Source organism: Geotrypetes seraphini, chromosome 18, assembly GCF_902459505.1.
Source record: "Geotrypetes seraphini chromosome 18, aGeoSer1.1, whole genome shotgun sequence".
In the NCBI taxonomy this organism is placed as follows: domain Eukaryota; kingdom Metazoa; phylum Chordata; class Amphibia; order Gymnophiona; family Dermophiidae; genus Geotrypetes; species Geotrypetes seraphini.
In genome coordinates this window covers 14,492,193-14,515,519 of record NC_047101.1, presented here as the reverse complement: position 1 = coordinate 14,515,519, position 23,327 = coordinate 14,492,193, and the positions used below count along the sequence as shown (strand labels likewise).

Genomic DNA, 23,327 nt, shown 5'->3' with positions numbered 1-23,327 from the left:
TCCAACTACTGAAGTCTCCATCAAAGCTCACTCAAGCCCATCTATACCCTCCCAGCCTTTGAAGCCCTCCCCAGCCCATCGTCAACCAAAGTGATACATAAGAGTTTTAAATTTAGCCCTGTAAGTTACTGGTAGCCAGTGTAGGGTTTTTTTTGCAGGAAGTGTGATGTGGTTACACAGAGATATGGTGTGTTGTCTATAAATGGTGAGTGAGGGATGCTCCTTAAAACAGCTACCGGAACCCCATTCAGTGTATCAACTTTAAGATAAGTTATTTAAAGTTTTATACGATAAATTATTTGAATGATTGGAACTAAATGAAGGAAGATTTAAAATATATTATGATTAAGAGTAAGAATAAAGATGACCGATGAGGAGGCTGGCTACGGTACAACCGGGGTTTTACATGAAATAAGAAACCCAGGTGTAGCCGCTGAGGTCACACAAAGATTAATTACTAGAATAATGGAATAAATTTGGGAAGAACTGATAAGAACTAATATGAACTAAGAAGCAAGCAGTGAAAAGATTAATACAATAAGTGAGTGATATATGTTTTGGAATTGATTAGTGTATTATTTCACTCTGAAGAATATCTACTACTAAGAGGGCCTTTTATAGAGTGACTACATCAAAGAATAAAGCATACTTGTTAACCTTAGAAGTGCTGTGGATTCCTGAGCACCCTCAAGTATGGGCCTAGGGCAGGGGTCTCAAAATCCCTCCTTGAGGGCCGCAATCCAGTCGGGTTTTCAGGATTTCTCCAATGAATATGAATGAAATCTATGTACATGCACTGCTTTCAATGCATATTCATTCATTAAAACCTTCATGAGACAGTCCCCGCTCAGTAGAGCTTAGAACCTAATCAGGACAGATAGGGTGGGTGGGTTAGTGAGTTTCTCGGGCATGGGTACTTTACAAACAAATAGGGATTCGGAGTTAAAAGCAACTTCCAAAAAGTGAGCTCTTAGCCTGGATTTGAATACTGCTAGGGACAGATCTTGAGGTACTGACTCAGACAGTTTCTTCAGGCATATGATGCAGTAAGAGAGAGAAGGAAGGTAGCCTGGAATTGACAGTAGAGGAGAATGGTACAGATAAGGAGCCTAGCCTGGAATTGGCAGGAGAAGGGTAAAGATAAGCGAGACTTGCCCAGAGAGAAGAGATGTTGAGCTACGCAATGAATGCACTTGCAAATCTCGTTTGACCTGTATGCGGAAACAGGAAGCCAATGACGTGATTTGAGAAGAAGGGTGATGTGGACAGCTGTATTTTGGACCAAATGCAAACCTTTCATGCCTAAGTAATACCTGGAAACAGCGAATTGCAATAATCAAGGCATGGACTATCTTGATCAGTTTGCATTGGTCCAAAAATGATCTTTGTAAATTGACGGATCATGCGCCACTGATTTAAAAAAAAAATTGTCAAGGCGTGTAGGATTTAGCACGCCCAACCATTTTGAAACGTGAAAGGAAAGCGGCATATTTCCACCGATGTATATAGCACTTCTCTGAAAGTTGCACGGGCTACTTCTAAAACCGCCCAAAATCGCTTTGCGCGCCGGTCCATTTTCCCATGCGCGCCTCAGGAGCGGACTACCGCAAGGGCAGAGACTTATTAGCAAACGAGAGTCCGTTGCGTTAACAATTCGAGAAAGAAAGAGACGAGAGCAACGAGTCGAAAGCCAGCAACCAGCTCGCGACCCCACCGCGCCAGGCTCGCGCCCCGCACAGCGTCCGCCCGGCCCCGCCCCGCCCCCTCTCGCCATGGCAACGCTCTGCCCGCCTCCTCCCGCACCCGATTGGCAATCGGAATCTCGCTCCCTTCCCCATTGGACGTTGCCGCCGTCCGCAGCCGCAGGAGAGGGGAGGCGGGAGGCGTGAGGTCATCGCTCTCTCCCCACAGCGGCGGCCGTTGGTGCGTGAAGGAGCCGCGGCAGGATGACAGGAAGGCAGTGAAAGTGACGCCCGAGCTCAGCCCTCCCCGCCGCCGCCGCTGCCGCCACCACCGTTCCCTCCCCAACCCGCCCCCTCCCTCCACCCAGCCCTGACACCACGGCTGCCCGGCGAATGTGGAAGGAAACCTCCCGGCGGCCAGCCAGAACGTCAGACCACCGGACAGCCGCCCAGCGCGAGCGCAGAGGCCGGCCCGACGCAAGAGGTGAGCGGAGGAGGCGCGCGCGCAGCAACGTCTCGAGCTGCTGCTGCTTCAGCCTCGCCTCGTTCCACGGAGGCAAGCAAACGCTCTTCATTCTGGTGCCCCATTCACCGGCCTTACTGTTGCCTGGTTTCATAGCCACGCCCCCTCCCTTTTTTTTTTTTAAATCCTCGCCCAGGGGTTGAGGGGCGTGGCTTCAGAAAGTTTGCATTAAGACTGACCTCTGGCAAGTACTATAGTACAATTCTGGGAGCCTCTTTAGGGTGCACTCTACCCCCCTCCTCGCTGAGGTCTATTTGCAAAAAAAAAAAAAAAATTATTGGAGGTGCTGGCATGGTATGGGCAACATCCCTTCGTTTATTGGTGCATTTTACAAGCCCCCTTCCTTTTATGTAGAGAAATAATCAAGACTAAGCCCTAACCTTTTTGCGTGTGGTGTGAAGATACTGAGGCACATCGGGGCAAATTCTATAAGAAGCGCCCAAAGGTTAGGCGCCTATATAGGCACTGTTCAGCGCGATTCAAGTAAAATTGGGTGCTGTTTAGTGAATCACGCTGAGCAGCACCTATTTTGGAGGCGCCCGTTAGATAGGCCAGCTCTAGGCACAACTATAAATTAGGCACCCATGCAAACGCTTAAGCACGCTCAAGAGCACTGATTCTGTAAGAAGGCGCCTAACACATAGCCATGCTCACGCCTAACATGCATACCGCCTATTTTTTGAAGGCCGTCTAAATTTTTTAGAGGTGCCTTGTTACAGAATTACGCTTTCTTGATAGGCGCCTAGGTTTCAATCAGTGCTGAATAAAAAGCTTAATTGAGCTTGTTATTCAATTTAGATAGGCGCCTATCTAGTTGTGCACCTTCGAAATAAGTGCCTAACTTTAGGCGCTGATTACAGAATTTGAGCCATCATGTTTAAAACTGTATAGTAGAACAGGGTGAATGGCATATTGAAATTTAACTATGACACTGATGTTAAATCTTTGGGGGAAATGCTTATTAGAATGGATCCTCCCTTAGTAGAGTAGAAAAAGGAGGGATACTTTGAAATGACTGTGTCATGCAAACTCATGTGCAGTACACTTGGTCTGTGCTCTTTAAGAAAAATTGTCTGCTGAGTCGCCAGCCTCAATTCTGCAATACCCATGCTGTTTGTGGTTTTGGTGTTTAGTGCTTATTAAGAGTCCTGCAGTTTTAATAGGAGCTGTTTGATGCAAGGCCTGTTTTACGCAGTAGGCCCTGTGCAACAAAATTATTTTTAAGTGCATCAAAGCAGGTGTTGGTAAAATGCCTTAAAGCAGAGTAGTGGTGGTGGGGTGGGGAGTGGGGTTTCACATGTTTTTGGTGGGTGAATAGGGTTGTGGACACAGAAAGATTGATAAGCATTAACTTACAGCAAAAGGATGAAACATAATTATCAAGAATGAAAGAATACTGCTATATTCCTAGAGTAGCATAAGGTTGTAGTTATTTACTGGTAGTTATGATTGATTCTGCTTAGTTTTGTCAAAACTGTTTAGTTACTACTTTACTGTAGGGAGTGTGTTCTGCAGTGGTTAGAGCTACAGCCTCAGCAGCCTGAGGTTGTGGGTTCAAATCCCATACTGCTCCCTGTGACCCTGGGCAAGTCACATAATCCCACATTGCCCCAGGTGCATTAGATAAGAGTGTGAGCCCACCAGGACAGATAGGGAAAAATGCTTGAGTACCTGAATGTAAACCACTTAGGCTATAAGTGGTATATAAATACAGTCAAACCTTGGTTTGCGAGGGTTAGGGGCAAAATAAATTTTTGGACTGACTCTGACCCACCCCGCTTCCTTCCTGTGTCCCAGACCTCCCCAGACCTTACCTGGTGGTCTAATGGTGATGCAGGGCAGGAGCGATCTTCCTACACTCCTGCCCCGTGCAGAACCATCATCAAAAATGGCTGCCGTGAGTTCCTGTGGTCTCACGAGACTGCAACGGGAACTCATGTCAGCCATTTTGATAACGGCTCATGCAGGGCAGGAGCGTAGGAAGATTGCTCCTTCCTGCATCACTGCTAGACCACCAGATAAGGTCTGGGGAGGTCTTGGCAGCCTTTAAAAAGTAGGCAGGAAAAAAATCACGAATAACCGAATTTGCGAGTATTAAACCTGTGAATTCGGAGGGAGAAGTGTAATTCATTCCAGAAGCATGCTTGTAATCCAAAAGCACTTGTATATCAAAGCAAATTTCCCCGATAGGAAATAATGGAAACTCAAACAATTAATTCCACAACCCAAAAACTTTAATACAAAATACTATACATACTTGTATTACAAGACCTCACTCATTTAGAACAGTCACGACTCACTACACTCCTGCAGCGTCAGAAAGAGAAGAACCATCGGCTCAGTTGTGATGATGTGACGCATGTATACCTTTATGTTCTCGTATTGCAAGACTTTGCTTGTTTAGAACAGTCACTAACTACACTCTTGAAGTGTCAGATAGAGAAGAACCATCGGCTCAGTTGTGATGTGTGTATACAGTATGTACTTGTATTGCAAGACATTGCTTGCATATCAAGTTAAAATTTAATCAAATGTTTTGCTTGTCTTGCAAACCAAGTTACTTGCAATCCAAGGTGTTACTGTACTTGAATAAATAAAATTACAATAGATTTTTTTTTTGCCCTGCAAATCTGGATACACAGAACTCTAGTTTTTTACTTATGTTTACTTTGCTACTTCAGTGTTGATGCTCCATGTCCACTCCCACAATTAAATAGGCAAATGGTGCTTATGACTAGGCATGATTCATTAAGCTTTAGTTTTATATGCAAAACATGGTAGAAAATCTTTAGTACTTCAGGCTCTTTGCTTCCACATTTAGCCAGAACATAGCTAAAGACAGATTTCAATCTGGCATGCCTAGTTAACAAACTTCTTATTTTTATATTTACCAGAGTGTAATAAGAATTCTTTAGTATAAAGATTTATTTTTTTTTTAAACTGGTTATCTTCATCAGCTGTTAAAGATTTCCATATTACCCATACGAAATTTGAGAAAATGGAAAATATTTTAAGGGCAAAAAACCTACTATTGGTCAATTTCCAAAAAACTCACTTACTATCTCCAGAAATTTTAATTCGGAAATATTTTAAGGAAGTATTGGGGCTGGCTGACGCAGAGAAATTGCCCATAACAAATCTATATTATATCCCACTGAAAAAGAAAATCCCTGCAGATTTGGGCATAGATCAGTTGGAACAGATAGAGTTTGATTTAACTGGTTTCCTGGAAGACTCGCAGGATATAATCCAAACTAGATCTACCCTACTGATAACATGTGCAAGAGAGATAGATAAATCTTTATTTATGAAAGCTTATTTTCAGAATAAGCTTAAATTCCGTGGAGATAATGTATTGATCTTTCCAGATGTGGCCCAAGCTACACAGTTGAGAAGAAAAGCTTTTTTAGCTTTGAAAGCAAGGGTGTTGGGGTTGGGAGCCACATTTTATTTAAAGTTTCCATGTAAATGTTTAGTTAAATTTAAAGAAAATGAGTATGTATATTGGGATTCTATCCAATTGGAACAATTTTTACAACTTCATGAAACTTGTAAGGCCGCCATCTTTAATAAGTAGTTTGGAGTATTAGATTTATGATGCACCATAAATATTTGATGTTTTAATCATGATTATGCTCAAATGTATTTGTTAGTTATATCAGAATATATTCTCCCGTTAAGTGGACTAGAGGAGAAAGTGAATTAAATTTGAAATGTCTTAATTTTATTTATAAATTTTCCTTTCTTTATTATTATCTGTAAAAATGATAATGATGGAAAATTGATAAATTAAAAAAAAAACAACTGGTTGGTGCTTCGCATATGTTACTAAGACCAGTTTTTTTTAGGGAGGTCTAATTATTTGACCACCACTTAGTATGTGCTGCTGTGTGGTCAAAGTATCATTTTACTGAGTTCTGTTTTGATTTATCAAGCTGTGTGCAAAGATCTCTGTGTGTAGTACTGTCTAGCATCTTCTGACTGAAATTGCTGCAAGGATCAAGTACGTGCCCTCAAGGCCTGTCCTCCATTGCTGAACTGAAATTTCATTTTCAGTATGACATGCAGTAGTTACAATATATGCTAAATAAAATCAAGTATCAAAATGGTTTGCAGACACAATAAAGCACTTTACAGAGCAACACTTAATTTATTCATTGCCTTTGAGCATTCCACTTTTAGTATGAAAAAGCGAGTGATGGTGTTAACTACTATGTTTAATTGGGGTTGAACTAGAAAATAAGAGGGTACTCTGCCTTCTGTTCTCCTTCCTCCTTATCTTTTTTCTTCTTTCCCTCTCAAGCACTGTGTATAGACATTCTCTTCAGGTCTTCATCTTCTCTAAATCTGTGTTCTTGTAATATCTCAGGCACAGTAAGAGTCCTGCTGGCATTGCATATCTTAAATAGATACCGGTAAATTGTACTTCTAGTCAAGCTGGCAGCTTGCATATATAGTCTTGTGAAAAAAATTAGGACACCCTATGAAATATTCAGTTCTTTCTTAAGAAATGTTCACATAAATCTTCTTTTTTTAAATTTATATCTGGAAAAGAAAGTGAGTTAATTTCAGGTAAACAACAAAAAAATTCTTTGATTTACTCATGAAACAAAAGATATCCACAGAAATGTGTATTCTAACTGAGGAATAAATTAGGATACCCCACATATCCTCCCACTTACACCTGTGTGTGATTTGAATCACTTTATCACATCAGATACACATGATTAGAACATTGTTACTCAGCATTTTGAAGGAGGTTTGCCCTACATTAAAACTCAGACATTTAGTTTGGTGTGCTCATGACTGTTGCGGTGAGAGTGAACACCATGGTGAGATCAAAAGAGCTGTCAGGCCTTCAGAAAGAAGATTGTAGCAGCTTATAAGTCTGGTAAAGGATTTTAAAAATCTCAAAAGAATTTGACATTAGTCATTCCACGGTCCGGAAAATATTGTACAAGTGGAGGACTTTCCAAACAACTGCCAACATGCCCAGGTCTGGTCATCCAAGAAAGTTGACCCCCAGGGAAGACTGCAAGATGCTAAAAGAAGTCTCCAAAAACCATAAACGGTAGTATGGAATGTTGCTGTGAGATGTTTGAGGGGTTTCTTGCATGTACAGCCTGTTTCAAATCACCCCGCAGCATCTCAATGGGATTAAGATCAGGGCTTTGACTTGGCCACTCCAGGGCAAGCAATGGCTTCCTCCATGTCTGTCTCGGTAACAGGACTATGCACTTGGAAATTGTCTAAATCTTTCTTAAAACCAGCTACGTTCTCTTACCATAGCCTCTGCAAATGATTTCCAGAGCTTAACTGTTTGTTAGAATTAAAGCTAGAAGTTCCTCCAGCTTCTGCTTAATGCTCAGTAATGAGCAGTTCAGTAGCTCCAACTGCAATTTTTCCCTCACATCCAGACATCACTAAGCTAGTCACTGACCACTGAGAGTCACCAGAGGGATCCCTTAAGTGATTAAAACTGTGGCCAAGCTGTATCCGAAGGCATCAGATTTCCAGCAACAGTTTCAGTCGAAAGTGGATTCACTGGTGGTGCAGGCCACTAAACAAATCTCCCTGGCTAGTGAAGGAGGGGTGATGTTAAAGGATACTTAGGACCGTAAAATTGACTTACTTTTCAAGTGGCAATTAGAGGCTTTGGCCCTAGGGATTAAAGCAGCAGCCGCCTCTTCCTTTGTGGCACTTGCTTGTCGCACCTGTCTGTCTCGGTCCTCAGATCCAAAGGATGAGGAAGATCCCCATGCTCTTCTCACTGAGGTGAATTATATTGTGGATACTCTGAATGATCTTACCAGAGTTATAAGCAAGGTCTCAGCCTATGCTGTCTCAGTCCGACAGAAGTTCTGGGTCAGATTGTGGGCAGGAAATTCTACCTCCTAAAGCTTGCCGAGCAGGCTTCCCTTTCAGGGGCAGATGCTATTTGGCAAGAACCTGGATGACCTGATGGACAGTGTGGCCACCGTCATCCCAAGATCTTACTGGTCAGCAGACCCCAAACTGCCAGGAGTTTGGGACAGGGCAATTTTTGAGGCCCCCGAAAATTCTGCATGCATATGGGAGGCCAAACAATGCAGAGATCCTTTCAGGGACCACGTCAGAGATTCAGTAGGGGCATGAGACGGCAAGCCTCAGGATTTTGCTCCTCACCAACCCCTAAGGAAGCACAGTGATGCCAAGACAGGGGTTGAAACAGAGCTTTAGGTGCTGGTAGGCGCCGTTATCGGCGCCTAAGTTAAATCCAAAATGCCATTTAAAAGCGGACTTATAATTAAAAGCGCCTACTGGCGCTTAAGAAAATGGTACCGGACTTGCGCCTCTGAAGGCACTTTATGATTCCTAATGCCACTGTAGGCATGGCTAAGGTTGGAAGTGGTGTTAGGCATCATAAAACACCAATGTAAGCATGATTCATGTAAAAGGTAAGTACCAGAAATGTAGGCCTTGAAATCTGGCCTACATTTCTGGCACCTAGCTTTCCTAAAGGTGTAATTCTGTAAATGGCACAGTCACATGATTGACGCGATCAGTGGCTACTTTTAAGGCTGCAGCCAGCAACAGCACCGTTTATAGAATCTGGGCTTTAATGCATTTTGTATCCTGAAACTCTGACTGGCAAGGGGGTACTCCAAGACTGACTTGGGAAAAACACTGTCCTAGGATGCTATCTGTAAGTTTACTTTGGAATGTAGTATATTGACTTTGATTGTAGGTAAGGATAGGGTATGCCATGTTCAAGTTTAAGCATAGGCCTACTTTGTAAGTTTTCAAGCCTTTTTGAATTCAGATAAGTTCTTTTTGTTGTGGATTGGTCCCCAAAATGACAATGATCTCTAAAGCAGTGTTCCTTAACCTAGTTCTTAGGAAATATCCAGCCGGTCAGGATTTCAGGTTATCCACAATAAATGTGCATGAGAGGTTTGCATATTAAAGAGGATTTGCATGCACTGCCTATCTCATGAATATTCGTTATGAATATCTTGAAAATTCAAATGGTTGGTTATTCTCTAAGGACTGGGTTAAGAAGCACAGATCTAAAGTATTGCTTTGGGGGTCAAGGTGGTGACTGTTTATGTGCCAGCAAGAATTTGTAAAATCTCAGAAGGCTGTCAAGCTTCTTAAGGAGGGTGCAGGAGTCTTTACAGGCAGAGTCTGAATCTCTTTCTAGATAAGGTAGGGTAGAGGTCTTGAGTCTTTCACATTCTATTGCTGGTTTTCAACCCAGTCCTTGGGACACAACTGGCCAGTCAGGTTTTCAGGCGATTATAGTGAGAGAGCATGTGAGACTTTAGGCAAACCTCTCTCAGGCATGTTCATGTAGATATTCAGAAAATCAGACTGGCTGGGTGGGTCCTAAGGACTGGATTGAGAACTGCTGTTCCATCTCTAAGCATTTAAGTTTTGATTTACAGATGAGGAAAATATCTGCCTTGAATAGAAACCTCCTGAGAGCTGTTATGGATTCCTCTTTCCCAATCTAAGTGGAGCATGTGTATGTAGTCACTTCATTCTTGAGTTCTGCTAGATAAGAGCACACCCAGGGAAAGTGTGGCAGCAAGAATAAAATAGCAAATGCATTGTTGCCTTTTCTCAAGTTATTTGGGACTAATTTTAGGTTTCAAGTTTCTTCCTCTCTGGAGATGCATTCCTGGCTGCATTAGATTTGGTATAATGGTTAGTATTCAGAAGTTTGTGGAAGGCAGCACTAACCACCTAGGGAAGCGAAGTCAAATTTTTTTTCATCTACTGGCAGGAGTTGAATGATAAGGAAATTATTAGGTAACTTTATTTCAATATCTATTTTTTGATTAAAAGACAAAATGTTCATAACAAATAGTAAAAGACAACATGTGTATAGAAATATAAGCCACCCACTCCCCTCGGAGAGCTCTATGTTGACCTTGTTCAGTAGATACATTAGATAGATTTTGAACCCACCTTGACAGATGGGGAAAAATGCTTGAGTACCTGAATAAATCCATGTAAATCATTGTGAGTTCCCCTGGAAGAACGGTATAGAAAATTAAATGAATAAATAGATTTCACTTTGGGAGCTTAAATTGTTATTCTAGTGCAATGTGTCTTGAATGCTAGGGTTTCGCCTATGAACCCGCAAGTTGCTTGCAGAATACTGTCACTCATTTTTTGAACTCTGTCTCCTTCCCTGGGATCTGCTCCTGCCAATGATTACTGTATGGATTGAGACATCTGGGTTTTATTTCCATTGCTTTCATTAGAGGTAAAACCCGGATGTCTCAATCCGTCCTCCTTTTTCTGGAGCCATATGGTAGCTCTACTCCTGCCCCCTCAGTTTTTTTTTTCTGTGTGTGTGTGTGCATGCAAGATGCTCAGAAGTGTTTCTGCTTTGCTCTGTGGTTTTATTATTTTCAGGGTTTTTTTTTCTACGTGTTCAAAGGTTCAGTGCCCAGAGTTCCCACTTGTTGGGACCTCTGCCTGGGAGGAGATCAGACTCGTGCTGTGGAAGTCTGCTGCTAGTAGGATCAGCCCTTAGGGACTCCTAGCAAACCAGCCTGCTATTGTATTTATTGAGCTCAGGGGTCGCTGCTTGCATCCCTCATTTATCAGGATCTTGAACGCAGGCTGTTTGGCTCTTTCCTGGCTTAGCTGGGATTAATAGTGGGCTGACTTCATGTTGCATAGTCCTCATCCTGTTTGCTACGTGAGGTTTTCTGGGAGTTAAGGCTAAGTCCGACCTTGGACCGACTGGCAGTCTGAAGACCAAGTTTGTCCATCGAACCTGTGAGGCAGAGTTCATCTCCATTTATCCCAACTGCATTCCTGAGCTGAAGTAAGCAGGCACATGGCACAGTGACTAAGGCTATAATAACTTATGGAGAAAATCGGTGGCAGGAGGGGGTCTCCAAAAGTGAATTTTGAAGGTTTCTGCAGCCAGAGCCAAAGTCTCCCACCTCTAAAACCCCTTTCCCTGCATTTTTTGTACTTCAAGGAAGTTCCCATGGGCTGGTTTTGGTGCGATTTTACTGGCAGCAGCCATCTTGGATTTTAAACTATCTTTTTTCTAAAGCCTCCATCCATCCTCAAAACTCCTCAATTTTACTTAAAATCAACAAGAATGGACCCCTCAAGCCTCCCTACATCTATATCATACCAGGTTCGCTCTGGATAGCCAGCTGAGAAGCATCCATGTCCCGTGTGTGATGGAGCATGCGGGGGAGGGGCAGGAGCCTTGGGCTCAGCCTTCTCCAAGTCCTCGAGGGCTAGGGATCCACAGCAGGCATGTTCCCAAAGAAAGAGACCCTTTCCAGAGCCTTCTGAAGATGCATTGACCAAGCGCAGATATGTGGTGGCTGCAGAGTCAAGGAGGACCAGCAGGGGGGTCCCTGCTGGGGTCCTCGAAACCCTCAGTATAAGGCTTCTCCCTGGATTTTGTGAGCCTTATGTAGAATGCCTATTTGAACTGCCTAGGGTCCTTAGCATCTGTCTTCAGTGCGACTGAGGCGGTGGCGGAGGGAATCTCCCCTCAGCATGTGCCCCGACCAGACAAGGGGACAGAACTGGATCAGGAAGTTCAGTCTGACATAGACTGGGAGGATGGAAAGTCTGAATCCATGACACTATTGTCCCAGGATGCAGTTTTTCTGGTAGAGTCCGTTTCTGAGTATGAGAGCAGCTGTCAAGATTCGGTAATGGCCCTAGACTGGGGAAAACTCCACGGTGTTCAAAGCCTCTGTGCTCTTTGGGTATTATTTCTATCTCGCTATGAGAATTGAAGCTGGAAGTTCCCCCAGCCCCTTCATCGCAGTGCTCAATTATGAGTGGCTCAGTTGCTCCAACTGCGTTCTTTCCCTTACATCCGGACATCACAAAGCTGGTCACAGACCACTGGAAGTAACCAGAAGGGTTCCTGCTAGTAGGCAGCTGCCAATCATATTGAAAGTTCACTCCACTAGAGGAATCGCTACCTCATGGGTGGTTTGGCCCGAGAAACTCTATAAAGCAGCTACTTGGTTTACACCTCATACCTTTATCAGGTTCTATAGGGTGGATGTAGCAGCCAGGAAAGGCGCCACTTTTGGGTGCTCCATTGTGAAGGCAGACTCAGCAGACCTACCCTAGACTCTGGGGACTGCTTTGGTTCATCCCTAGCGTTCAGGACCACTAAACACATTGCACTAGATAGAAAGATTAGGTTCTTACCTTGATCTTCTTTCTTGTAGATTTGTCTAGTGGTCCTGAAGCCCTGCTCTGTCAGCGGGCTTCGCCTGTAATCCATTCATAGGAAATAGAGGAATATTGTGTGACTTAAGATCAGTCTGAATTGGAGAATTTTCCATCTCTCGGATGAACTGAGAGGATATTAAAAATAAATACTAAATAAAAGCAAAACACTCAAGAACATAAAGTCTGAGTTAAATCTCTGCTTGATAGCAGGACATGTGAGTAGCAAGCTCTATATAAGATTAGTGCTGATTGCACACAGTTTTTATACCTGTTTTGATCAGTTACTTGAATGTTATAATGTTAATGGATATGTTTTTGTTACAGAGCAGAACAGAATTGTGTCAGAGATTTTTTTCCCAGTTCCCTCTTTCCGGTTATGTTTACCTTTACAGTTCTCCTTGATTGCTTTTGTACAATCTGAAGGGGCAGGAGCTGCTCTCTGGGAAGGAGGCGAAGTTCAAAAGATGATTGGCATCATTGTGCAAGCAGCTGCGGGTTTAGATGCAAAACCCTAGTGTTAAGGACCACTAGACACATCTACAAGAAAGATTATTGAGGTATGATTTAAGAACCTAATCTTTCTATGTGTCTTATTGTAACTTTAACCTTAACTGCACATATATGTAACATCACTTTTGGCTTCTATTATACGTGTTGAGTATATGTTTGGAATTTTTACCCTTGATGCAAGTGTTAGTATGTCAGGCTATAATTCTTAATTTTTCATATATAATTTATTATTATTATTATAAGTACATATTTCTACCTTAAGTTCACCTTTGTGCCTGCCCTTGTTATGGCCTTCCTTTCTTCTTTTTTTCTTTTTTTTATTCCTGAAAAAAATACTTATGCCTGTCATACTCTGTAATCTGTTTTTCTTATCCCCATTGAGTATAGAATTAACCCTAGCAGTAGCAGGACTGTGGAATTGGTACATCAAGCCTTTGACTGACTCAGATTCTTGTTTTTCCTACTGTCTGACTCCAACTCTGGCTCTTATTGATGGGCTTTAAATTTTTTGTTATGGATCCAAAGTTATATTTACCAGTACTTTAGTTCCAGGGCAAAGATATTTATATATAAATATAAAATGATAAATTTACCATATATTGCATATAAGATAGGTAAATTGCTTTGGTTGTACTTGGAGAAGTTGGAGCTGATACATTTTAACTGACTCTGATTCCATCGCCCTGCAAGATTTGTTTGTTTTCTAGGGAAGGATGTCTCAGTATTTTTGTTGTTGCTGCTGTTGATGTTCATATGTAGGTTAACATGTCACCAGTGCTTGTATGTATGTATGTATGTATTTATTTATTTTTTTACATAAAGGTTCTCAAACTGTTCCTTGACCTTGAGGTTGTATGAATCCGCATCATGAGCGACGACAAATGTGATAGCCAATTTTACAGTGTGCAAGTTGCAGATTCAACATTCACAGTACTGAAACGTTACCAACAGTTAAAGTCCATAGGATCTGGGGCTCAGGGAATTGTTTGGTAAGTATATAAACTTCATTTGTATGAATGTGGTATTCATAGGGAATAGAGGAATATAGTGTGACTGTAATAAAAAAATGGATCTGTTAGGTTATCATACTTTGGGATTATATTAACACCCAGGGGGTGACTGAAATGAAATGATGCCCTCTAGAAGTGACACTGGCTTCTAGTCATAGAGCAAGCAGGAAAAGGGTCCTTTTTTTCTTTGAATTTGTCACATTGAAAATTTGGTGACCTAAGCCTTTGTGCCTAAATTCAAAAGCCTGCGGTGGCAACACATATGTTTTTATCAGAGATAAATGTAGTGGTTTAAATGGGTATACAGTTGTAAGGGTTTACATTATTGGTAGATTCATAAAAGAAATGATGATTTCAATAGTGGTACACTTGAATTTCATATTAGTAAAATTATCATATAGGTTGAAATTGCAGCGAGCCTTCCTGACTGGAAATAGCCCTTTCAATGTTCAGCTCCCTTAATTTGAAAACTAGAGCTGTATTGTCCTTCATTAAAATGTCTTTTCTAAATTTGTGATGGAGTATGCTGCCACCTTCACATCTTACCCTTCCTGCTTACATATAGATCTTACTCTACCTTGTACATGAAACATAATGTCATAGAATTTGTGTGAACCTGAAACTTCATCCTAGGGACTGTTTTATCAAGCTACAGTATGCACCAATATGTGCTTACCACAACTTAAAATGGCATATTGCTGGGCGTGCTTAGGCATCCTGCAGTAATTTTGATATGTGTATGCACGCACGCTACTGGTGTGCTAAAAAATAAAATGCATTTCTTGGCTACGCAAATGGCTTGTGGTCTTTGTCATAAAGCATATGGGGACAACCGTAAGATGTGACTGGAGGAATAGTCCAGTGTTAGAACACTGGGCTGACAACCAGGGAAGCTCAGTTCAAATCCTACTGCTGTTCTTTGTGGTCTTAGGTTTACAGGTACTTTCTCTATCCCTAGTGGGCTCACAATGCATGTTTTTATCCCTAGGGCAGTGAAGGGTTAAGTGATTTGCCTAGGGTCAGGAAGAGCTGCAATGGGAATTTAACCCAGTTCCCCTAGTTCTCAGCCCACAGGATTAACCATTAAGCAGCCACTCCACTCCCTTGCCTCAGGTACTTAATTTGGGTACACTTAGTATTTTCCCTGACCCTGGAGGGCTTACAATCTAACTCACCTTGAGCTACTACTCAAAAAGGTGTGAACTAAATTCAAATAAAAAATAAAGATGGCCAAAGAGTGATATGATAAAAACATTTAAATACCTTCATGTTATAAAAGTATAGGAGGTGAGTCTCCTTTCGGTTGAATACCATTGGATGACAGTAAAAGGGAATATACTCAGGTGTAATCTAAAGAAATATTTCTTTATGGAAAGGATAGTGGAGATCAGTTGTGTAGTAAGGGTAGGAGGCACCTGGGCTGGTGGAGCTGCGCCCTCCTCGCCACACCCCCACTCCTTCCATACCCCCTCCCTGCTCCTCCCCTCCCCCATTCCACACTTGCTCTCTCCCTCCACCCCCCCCCACCCCCGGTACCTCTTAATCTTCACCAGCGCGAGTGGCTTCTGCAAGCATGCTCTTCGCGCCAGTGTTAAATTCCGTCTGATGTCACTTTCTGGCCCTGTGACCCAGAAGTGATTCAGAGGGGAACCAAGTTGGCATGAGCAACAGGTAGAAGTTGCTCACACTAGCGAAGATAATATGGAGATATGGGGTAGAGGGGGAGGATTGCACAAGGGTGGCATGGTGTGGTAGTGTGGGACAGAGAGGTGCCAAAGTCCCACCGACTTGGCGCCTGGGTGGTCCGCATCCCCCTTACTACGCCACTGGTGGAGATAGACCTTCTGGATTCAAGAAAGCAGGGGGAGATGAGCACAGAGAATCTATAAAGGAGAGGAAAGGCTTGTAGAGCTCAATTGGCATGGGTAGGCTGGCTGGATAGGCTATATGTTTTCTTTATATACCATCATCTTTGTTTCTGTGTAGAAGTGAAATATGACATCAGTGTGACCTTGATTCAAATAATCAGTCTGCTTTTGTCCAGCTTAGATGAAATTTATTTTAACTGCTGCTTTTTCTTTAGGTTGTGGTTTGTGTACACAAAGAAGAAGTTCAGCTGTCTACTAGCGTTAAACCGAAAGCTGTCAAGTAGCTAAGCATAGGCATTCTGTCAATCTGTATACATTGCACACAGAATTTTGAATGAATTTTACTGAAAAAACTTATTTGATTAGCAACTTATTTTCCTCTGAACATTTCAATTTTCTGTTAAACTTTTTTTAAATTTGTGAAGTTGAAATGCATCTATATGTAATCGAGCAACTGTTTAATACGTCTGATCCAGTATAAAAACATAAATCAATAAATGATATACAAGTGAGTTGGTGAATTAAATGTAAATCACGTTTGCACCAAGCTGAACCAAGGAGCAGGAAAGTAGTAGATGAGTTGAGGGCACTTTTATAAAGCTAGGGTAGTGATGCTGCTACGGTAAATGCACCAAAGCCCATGTGATTTGAATGGGCTTCGGTGCATTTACTGTGGCAGCATCGCTACCGTGGCTTTGTAAAAAGGGTCCTGAAGAAGTTTGTACCTCTTTTAAATATGTATTTTTAGATAAATTTCAAATCACACAATTCATTTAGTATAACATGTGCGTTCATCTGGGACATTTTCCAGTGATTAAATTTCTGTTCTTTTGTGGCTGGCCCTGTGACTTGGTCTGCAGCTTTTTATTGTACATTGCAGTGGATATAGGTTTGGATCCCCTTGGTTAGATCTTTATGTGCTGGGGAAGGAGGAAAGATAGATATCACTGCTGTGTTCAGACCTGCTAGCCAGTGAACAGTGTTGAGGGGTTTCTTAAAGGGAATGTTCTTGCAGTCCTCAGGTCAGGAAAATTGTCCTGAGTTGGGGATGGCAGAGACCAAGTGAACAGAAATGGGGAAAAAGTATAATCTTTTTATTTTGGTAATTGCAGTGCTGCATTTGATACAGTTCTTGGAATCAATGTTGCAGTAAAGAAGCTCAGTCGTCCTTTTCAGAACCAGACTCATGCAAAGAGAGCCTATAGGGAGCTTGTGCTCTTAAAATGTGTCAATCATAAAAACGTAAGTAATCTGTATTTTTTGCCAACAAGGAAGCAAATAGCAATGATGTTTTCTATCCTCAGCGAAGCTTGTAGAATAAATGCTATTTACTTTGTATGATGGCCTAAGGATCCTTCAATGAAACCTATGCCAGAATGCAATTTAAGAGGGAGGGAAGGAGAATGGTTTTAAGGTTATCATATTAGAATATGTTTCAGGACAAGTTCCAAGACATGAGTTACGGTAATCACTTCTGCCAGTAACTATTTTGGCAAGGCATTGTAACCAAAATTTGCAGGGTTCCATTTTGTATCTACATATGAGAAAGGTTATCTGTATTCACAGTTGAGAACAGTAAGGGTACCTTAATTTGAATTTCTTAGTTCAAGTCACCAGATCAATTTTAAATTATTTTGTTAGATTGAAATAGTCTGCTTTTTTTATTATTATTATTAAAATTGACCTGTGTTGAATGTTTTTCATTATAATGGAAATGCTGTTCTGTTTGACTGCAGGGAGCTCAAAGTGAGTTTAGTTATGGCTTTGAGTGGGTTTTGCAGAAAGCACTTTCATTTTGTCTAACCAGTACCAAATCCAGATGTATGTGATTGCTATCTACAAAAAATTACATATTGTAAGCAAGTATTATGCCTTGGAAGCTATAGACGAAACAAGCACAAGTTCTAGTTCAAAACAGGGCCTATTACTAAGGTGATTTAAACAACATATTTGAAGGTATTTAAGTGGATTAAAAGTATTTCAGACACTATCTGTTCCCTTCTTTCTCCTACACCCCTGAAATACTTAACAGAAAATAATAAAACTGAACTGATCTTTTTCTGGATTATATGTATTCTCATCTTTTTCTTGTTAGTATTGAAAGAATGATGTAAGAGAGTGAATTTTACAGCTTGAATCTCTCTTGGGCTTTATTTTATTTATTTATTTTAAAATTTCTAATCCCTAAGTGAATTACAAATAACACTGTACATAACAAAATCAAACATACAGCAAGACAAACCAATTCTTTAGCAACAAACTCTTTTTCCAGAAAAAGATTATTTCTTCAACAGGTGGTTTTTAAGAAGAGATTTTAGTTTTGCATCACTAAACCTTTCTCCATCCTTAAGCAGTATAAGGTTCTAGTACAGTGGTCCTCAGTTCAGTCCTTGAGATTCACAACCCAACCTAGTTTTCAGTAGTTCCACAATGAATCTGCATGAGATAGATTTGCATATCTGAATATGTGTGCAATAGAATTAGTGAATGCAAATAGATCTCATACATATTAATTGTGAATATCCTGAAAACTTGAAGGGACTAGGTGTTCCTCCCCCTCCCCCCCCCCCCGGAGGACTGGGTTGAGAACGTCTGGTTACTGTGCTGATGTTTCACACAGTGAGTGTGTCTAAGTATCTCCTTTATTGGTAGGAGAGTTTGCACTGATCTGCTTGCGTTTTATCAGCTCTTTAGTACGAGTTGATACGAGTGGTATCTGCAAGCCCTCTAGAAACTACTGCTCTTGTAAGCCTGGATATCATGAGAGTTCCTGTTCTTTGGGCAACTAGACTCGGTCACTGTGCTTGAATTGATGGTTTTGCAGAAGCCTTTCTGTGAGATTTCTTGAGGAACAGTTTGGAGCAACTTTGGAAATTATCGGTGTGGGCTGCTGGTAAGTCAGATTGCTCTACAATAGCACAATTTAGAGGTAATTTAGAGGTAAAAAGTCTTCAAAGACTCCAGCTAATCCAGAATACTGCAGCCAACTTGATCTTTGCAAAACGCAAGTCCGACCATGTCTCCCCATTCCTAGCCAAACTTCACTGGCTCCCAGTGATTTCCAGAATCCATTTCAAATGCTCTTGCCTGGCTTTTAAGATCATTCACGGCATCCTTCCTCCCTTAATCCCACTATCTTATAACTCCTCGAGTCCTGACTTTACCAGACCCGCCCAAAGGTATAAACTATCCTTCCCCTCTCTACACGGTATTCGCTATGCAGGCAAACTGGGAAAATCCCTTCTCTTCAGAATCACAAGTCTTTGGAACGACCTTACTACCCCGCTGCGGAACCTGGGCTCCCTCCAATTATTCCGCAAGCAACTGAAAACCTGGCTTTTCACTAAAATGTAATTCTATATATAAGTTCATGTAAACCTTTTTTTTCCTTCTCTTCCTATATTTTAAATTCTTGTAAACCGTGCCGAGCTCCACAACATCCGTGGAGATGATGCGGTATATAAACTTAAGGTTTAGTTTAGTTTAGTAAAATAAGTCCCATTTTATGCATTGAGACCCAGCTACTATTAAGAGTTAACTCAAGTTTAACAGTAGCCCATGTTGATAACAACCCCACCCCCTCCCCTAACAGATGTTCTTTAGGATGATTCAGATGGTCTCTTGATGGCATCAAATCCCATTGCTTAAAGTCATGCCCAGTACTGAGGTTCAAGAAGCAGTTGGTTTGCATATTGAGGATTTTAGTTTTTCTGCCACATTTTTGGCATGAGTGAAATCCGAGCTTTGACATATTTCAAGTAAAGAATAAAACCAAATATGAGAATATAATGGAAAACCAAAAAAACAATGGCAGAGCTTTGTTCTCATCCATTCGGTTAAGGAGCTGAGAAGACTGCTATATATAGGAATAACTATCTCTTACGTGTAGCCTGCATTTTTCTGTGACATGACATGATAATGTGCAGCCTTTGATACCTTTAAAAAGTTTGTTGTGGATATCTGATATATTGGGTTGGACTTCTTCTTTTTTTTTTTTTTACTTTATCTTTATTCAGATTTTTACTATAATAAACAAGTAACAAACTTGCATAAGGATTGGGAATTAACTTTTTTAAGTCACAATGACTGTTTCAAGTTAAAGAAATATAGGAAATAAGAATAATCCTTATTTAGTCCACAAAATATGATCCAAGAACAAAGAAAATATCAGGAAAAGTAGGAAACAATATAAACTCTATTGGACAGAATAGGAGACATTGGTCTATCCCCCAGACAGCCGGTTCGTTAAACTGTGGAAATAGCCATTGAGCCAATAATCACCCCTCCCCCTTCCCTAGCCACTATGAATTCAAGCAATTGTTTCGGTTCAAAAAACTGAAAATTCTCCTCAAAAGAGACAAAGCATTTTACATGGAATTTCAGTACAAAGGATGCACCCAAGGCTAATACCCTTGGTCTATAAAGTAAGAAAACTTTTTTTTTTCTTTTTTTCTGTATCTCTTTAGAAATATCTGGAAATATTGTTACTGTTGAACCAAGAAAGATATCTAAATAGGTACGAAAAATTAAGGGTGATTTTAGCGCACCTTAGTAAAAGGAGCCCTAAGTCTCTGTCAAACTCCAAGGTGAATGTCACTATAAGAGTAATTCTTTTTGTGATTACTTCTAAGGAGTTCTCCAGAAAATTTGTCAGGTCTGATTTAGTTTCTTGTGTCTCCATTTCTCCTCTTGGGGTGGAAGCAGTTTGTTTCTTTATACCTGTGGAAATACACTGGACTCTTGTTTTAGGTGATAAGCTTTCTTCTGGAGTTAATAAAGTCTCTTAAGTATTTCCACACCATTTCCAAAGGAAAGATTATCGGAGATTTGGGAAAATTTAACAATCTCAGATTATTTCTTCTTTGCTTATTTTCCATGTATTCTAACTTTTTTTGGATAAATATCCTTTCTTTAATTATCTCTGACCCCAAAGATTTTATTTAAGTAATTTGTTCCTCATGCCTTGTAATACTCTCCCTTTATTCCCTCAGCGTTACTCCTTTTCATTAACCTGGGAGCTAATTACGGCACAATCAGAATGAACTATGGACACTGTTTTTTTAAGGTTGGAGTCCATAGTGGCTATGGTCTTTCCACAGATCGTCCATACTAACTTTATCAGGCTTAATAATCTCCCCAAATAGTTCATTTGGAGTGGAAAAGTTCTCGCCCACTTATGCATCGGGCACCGTTGGTTGGTGGGTGCTCGTCACTCCTTCCTTTCCACTGGGGTTTAACAGTTGTATTCCCTCCTGGGTTAACCGTTTCACCTCCTCCGTAGCATTAATCCGACTCCCAGGTTGGAAAGGAGCCTGTCTCTGGATCGGGTTCAAAGAAGCCCGATTACAACTAAGGTCTGCTGATTTACTCGACGTTCCTCCTGAGCTCTGGGGTGTCCCCATTGATTGACACTTCGCTCCAGCGTCATCTGGATCAATGGTCTGGAGCTCGTGGCCACCAGAAGTCCTGGATGCAAAGCTCCTTTCCTCGTCCCCATCTTAAATCTCTGTCCAGTGCGGCAAAGGAGCACACCACTGAAGAGAGGAAAAAAGATATTTCCGAGCCATTGCTCAAGGTAATTTACCAGCAGGAAGAGGGTTTAGAATGGTGCTAAGTTTCAAGTTTTATTTAAAATTTGATTGATCGCTTAATCAAAATTCTAAGCAATTAACATAATTAAAAAATATTTACAATTTTCAAGGGGAACCAACTGGCTGACTTACAAAAGACATACAGGACTTACAGCGCCCAATGGGAGAGGAGGGTAAGAAATACAATAATGGATAGGAAAGAAAGACAGTAAAGGGAAAAACATCAGGATGGGTAAGTAGAGAAGAAACAAAAGTAAAGAGAGAGATAAATAGAAATAAGAGAGGAGGAATAGAGAAATAGATGAAAGAAAAAACGGCAGAAAATACAAGAAGGGAAGCAACTCTGTGGAAAGTGAAAATGCAAGTAAGCATGTGAGATCCTGACTTAAAAATCTTAAATATCATCAACATCTTCTCTCACATCAGGCAGCATTATGAGGTAAAGATCTAGAACAATTGCTTATGTCTACTACTTACGGGGAATTTAGGAAACGCCTAAAAACATATCTTTTCCTAAAGTACTTAGGCAACTAACCTGTACAATCTCATTCCACAATAATTGATCCCTAGAGCTGTTAATCACTAGCTTTTAACTTTGTTAAATCCACTCAATTTTTATCATCTTTTAATCAATGTTAACCGGCAGAACGTTGTTAAATCCACTCAATATGTAACATCTTTTAATTATTGTAAACCGCATAGAACTTCACGGTCCTGCGGTATATAAACTGTTGTATTATTATTATTATAAACTGTTATATTATTAAAGATCAAAGGCATCTCTGAAAAGAAAGCATTTTAGATTACTTTTGAATCTATCTAGAAATCACTCTTCTCTTCAATGATTAGGAAGAGAGTTCCAGGTTTATGGAGCTGTGACAGAAAAGATGTATTGCCGACGGGTATTGATAATTTTAAGGGAGGGGGACTGTCAATAGATGTTGATTATTAGATCTGAGTAATCTGATGGTGGTATGTGGGATAAGAAGTCTGTCGATGAATACAAGGGCCTTTGAAAGAAGTGTTTTGAAAGTTAGCAAAGTTATAAGTTAGTCGGTGAGCGACTGGAAGCCAATGGGCTTTCTTTAAGAGAAGCAAAACATGATCGAATTTCTTGGCTTTCATTATAAGTTTAATGGTTGCATTTTGAATGATCTGCAAACATCATATCTCAGCAGAGCTCAGCGTGTTACTTTCGTCATAGTCGCCATCTTAGATCCTGGGTCGGACTTCTAATGAAGGCTTTCTGCTGAAATATAGTCTGTGTTGAATCCTGTGTGAATATTTCCACTCATTATTCACACTCACTGTTCACACACCCACCAACCAAAAATGTCAAAAGAAGAAAACTTTATGACAACCTAATGGCTACCAAAGCAGCTAAACTAGACAGACAAATCACCAATCTGCTATCTAAAACCACAGACTACAAAACCTTCAAAAAAGAAACTAAAATCCTACTCTTCAAAAAAGACATAAAACCTGTTTAACACGACCAGTTCCTTCCCTAACTCCACCTACCACATACTCCACCCATATCTAATCTAAAATGTTTCTAATTACCCTACATGTTGCTCCTTAAGTTCTCAACAATTCTTATGTAATGCTTACGACAATTCTTACGTAATGTTACAACTCTTGTAACCTCCTGACAACTCTTGTGTAATCCGCCTTGAACCGCAAGGTAATGGCGGAATAGAAATCACTAATGTAATGTAATAAAGAATTAAGTGAAATTTGTCCCCTTCGTATGCCTGCTTTTACTAACTATGCAAGCTCATAACTTTACACTGAGTTTTAGGAGAACAACTCCATCTGAGCACCATCAGATATTACCTGCATGTGTACCTGCTGGTTTGCAAAAAAAAAAAATTAGCATTTTTTACACTATTTCAGGCACTAATGTCTTCTGTTAAACTTCATAG

General features: G+C 40.8%; 1 protein-coding gene across 4 annotated transcripts in view; it reads left to right on the top strand.

The window, feature by feature from the left end:
• Window positions 1-1,807: 1,807 nt before the first annotated feature.
• Window positions 1,808-23,327, top strand: part of MAPK9 (mitogen-activated protein kinase 9) — a 59,844-nt gene continuing 38,324 nt past the window's right edge. The window contains exons 1-3 of one of the 4 annotated variants that reach the window (XM_033926999.1): window positions 1,808-2,166; window positions 13,756-13,922; window positions 16,924-17,053. In XM_033926999.1, the coding sequence (XP_033782890.1) occupies window positions 13,801-13,922; window positions 16,924-17,053 (252 nt within the window). In that variant the 5' untranslated portion in view covers window positions 1,808-2,166; window positions 13,756-13,800. Of the gene's footprint in view, window positions 2,167-9,682; window positions 9,702-13,755; window positions 13,923-16,923; window positions 17,054-23,327 lie in introns of those variants that run through there. The other 3 variants (XM_033927000.1, XM_033926997.1, XM_033926998.1) reach the window with 3 other exon arrangements.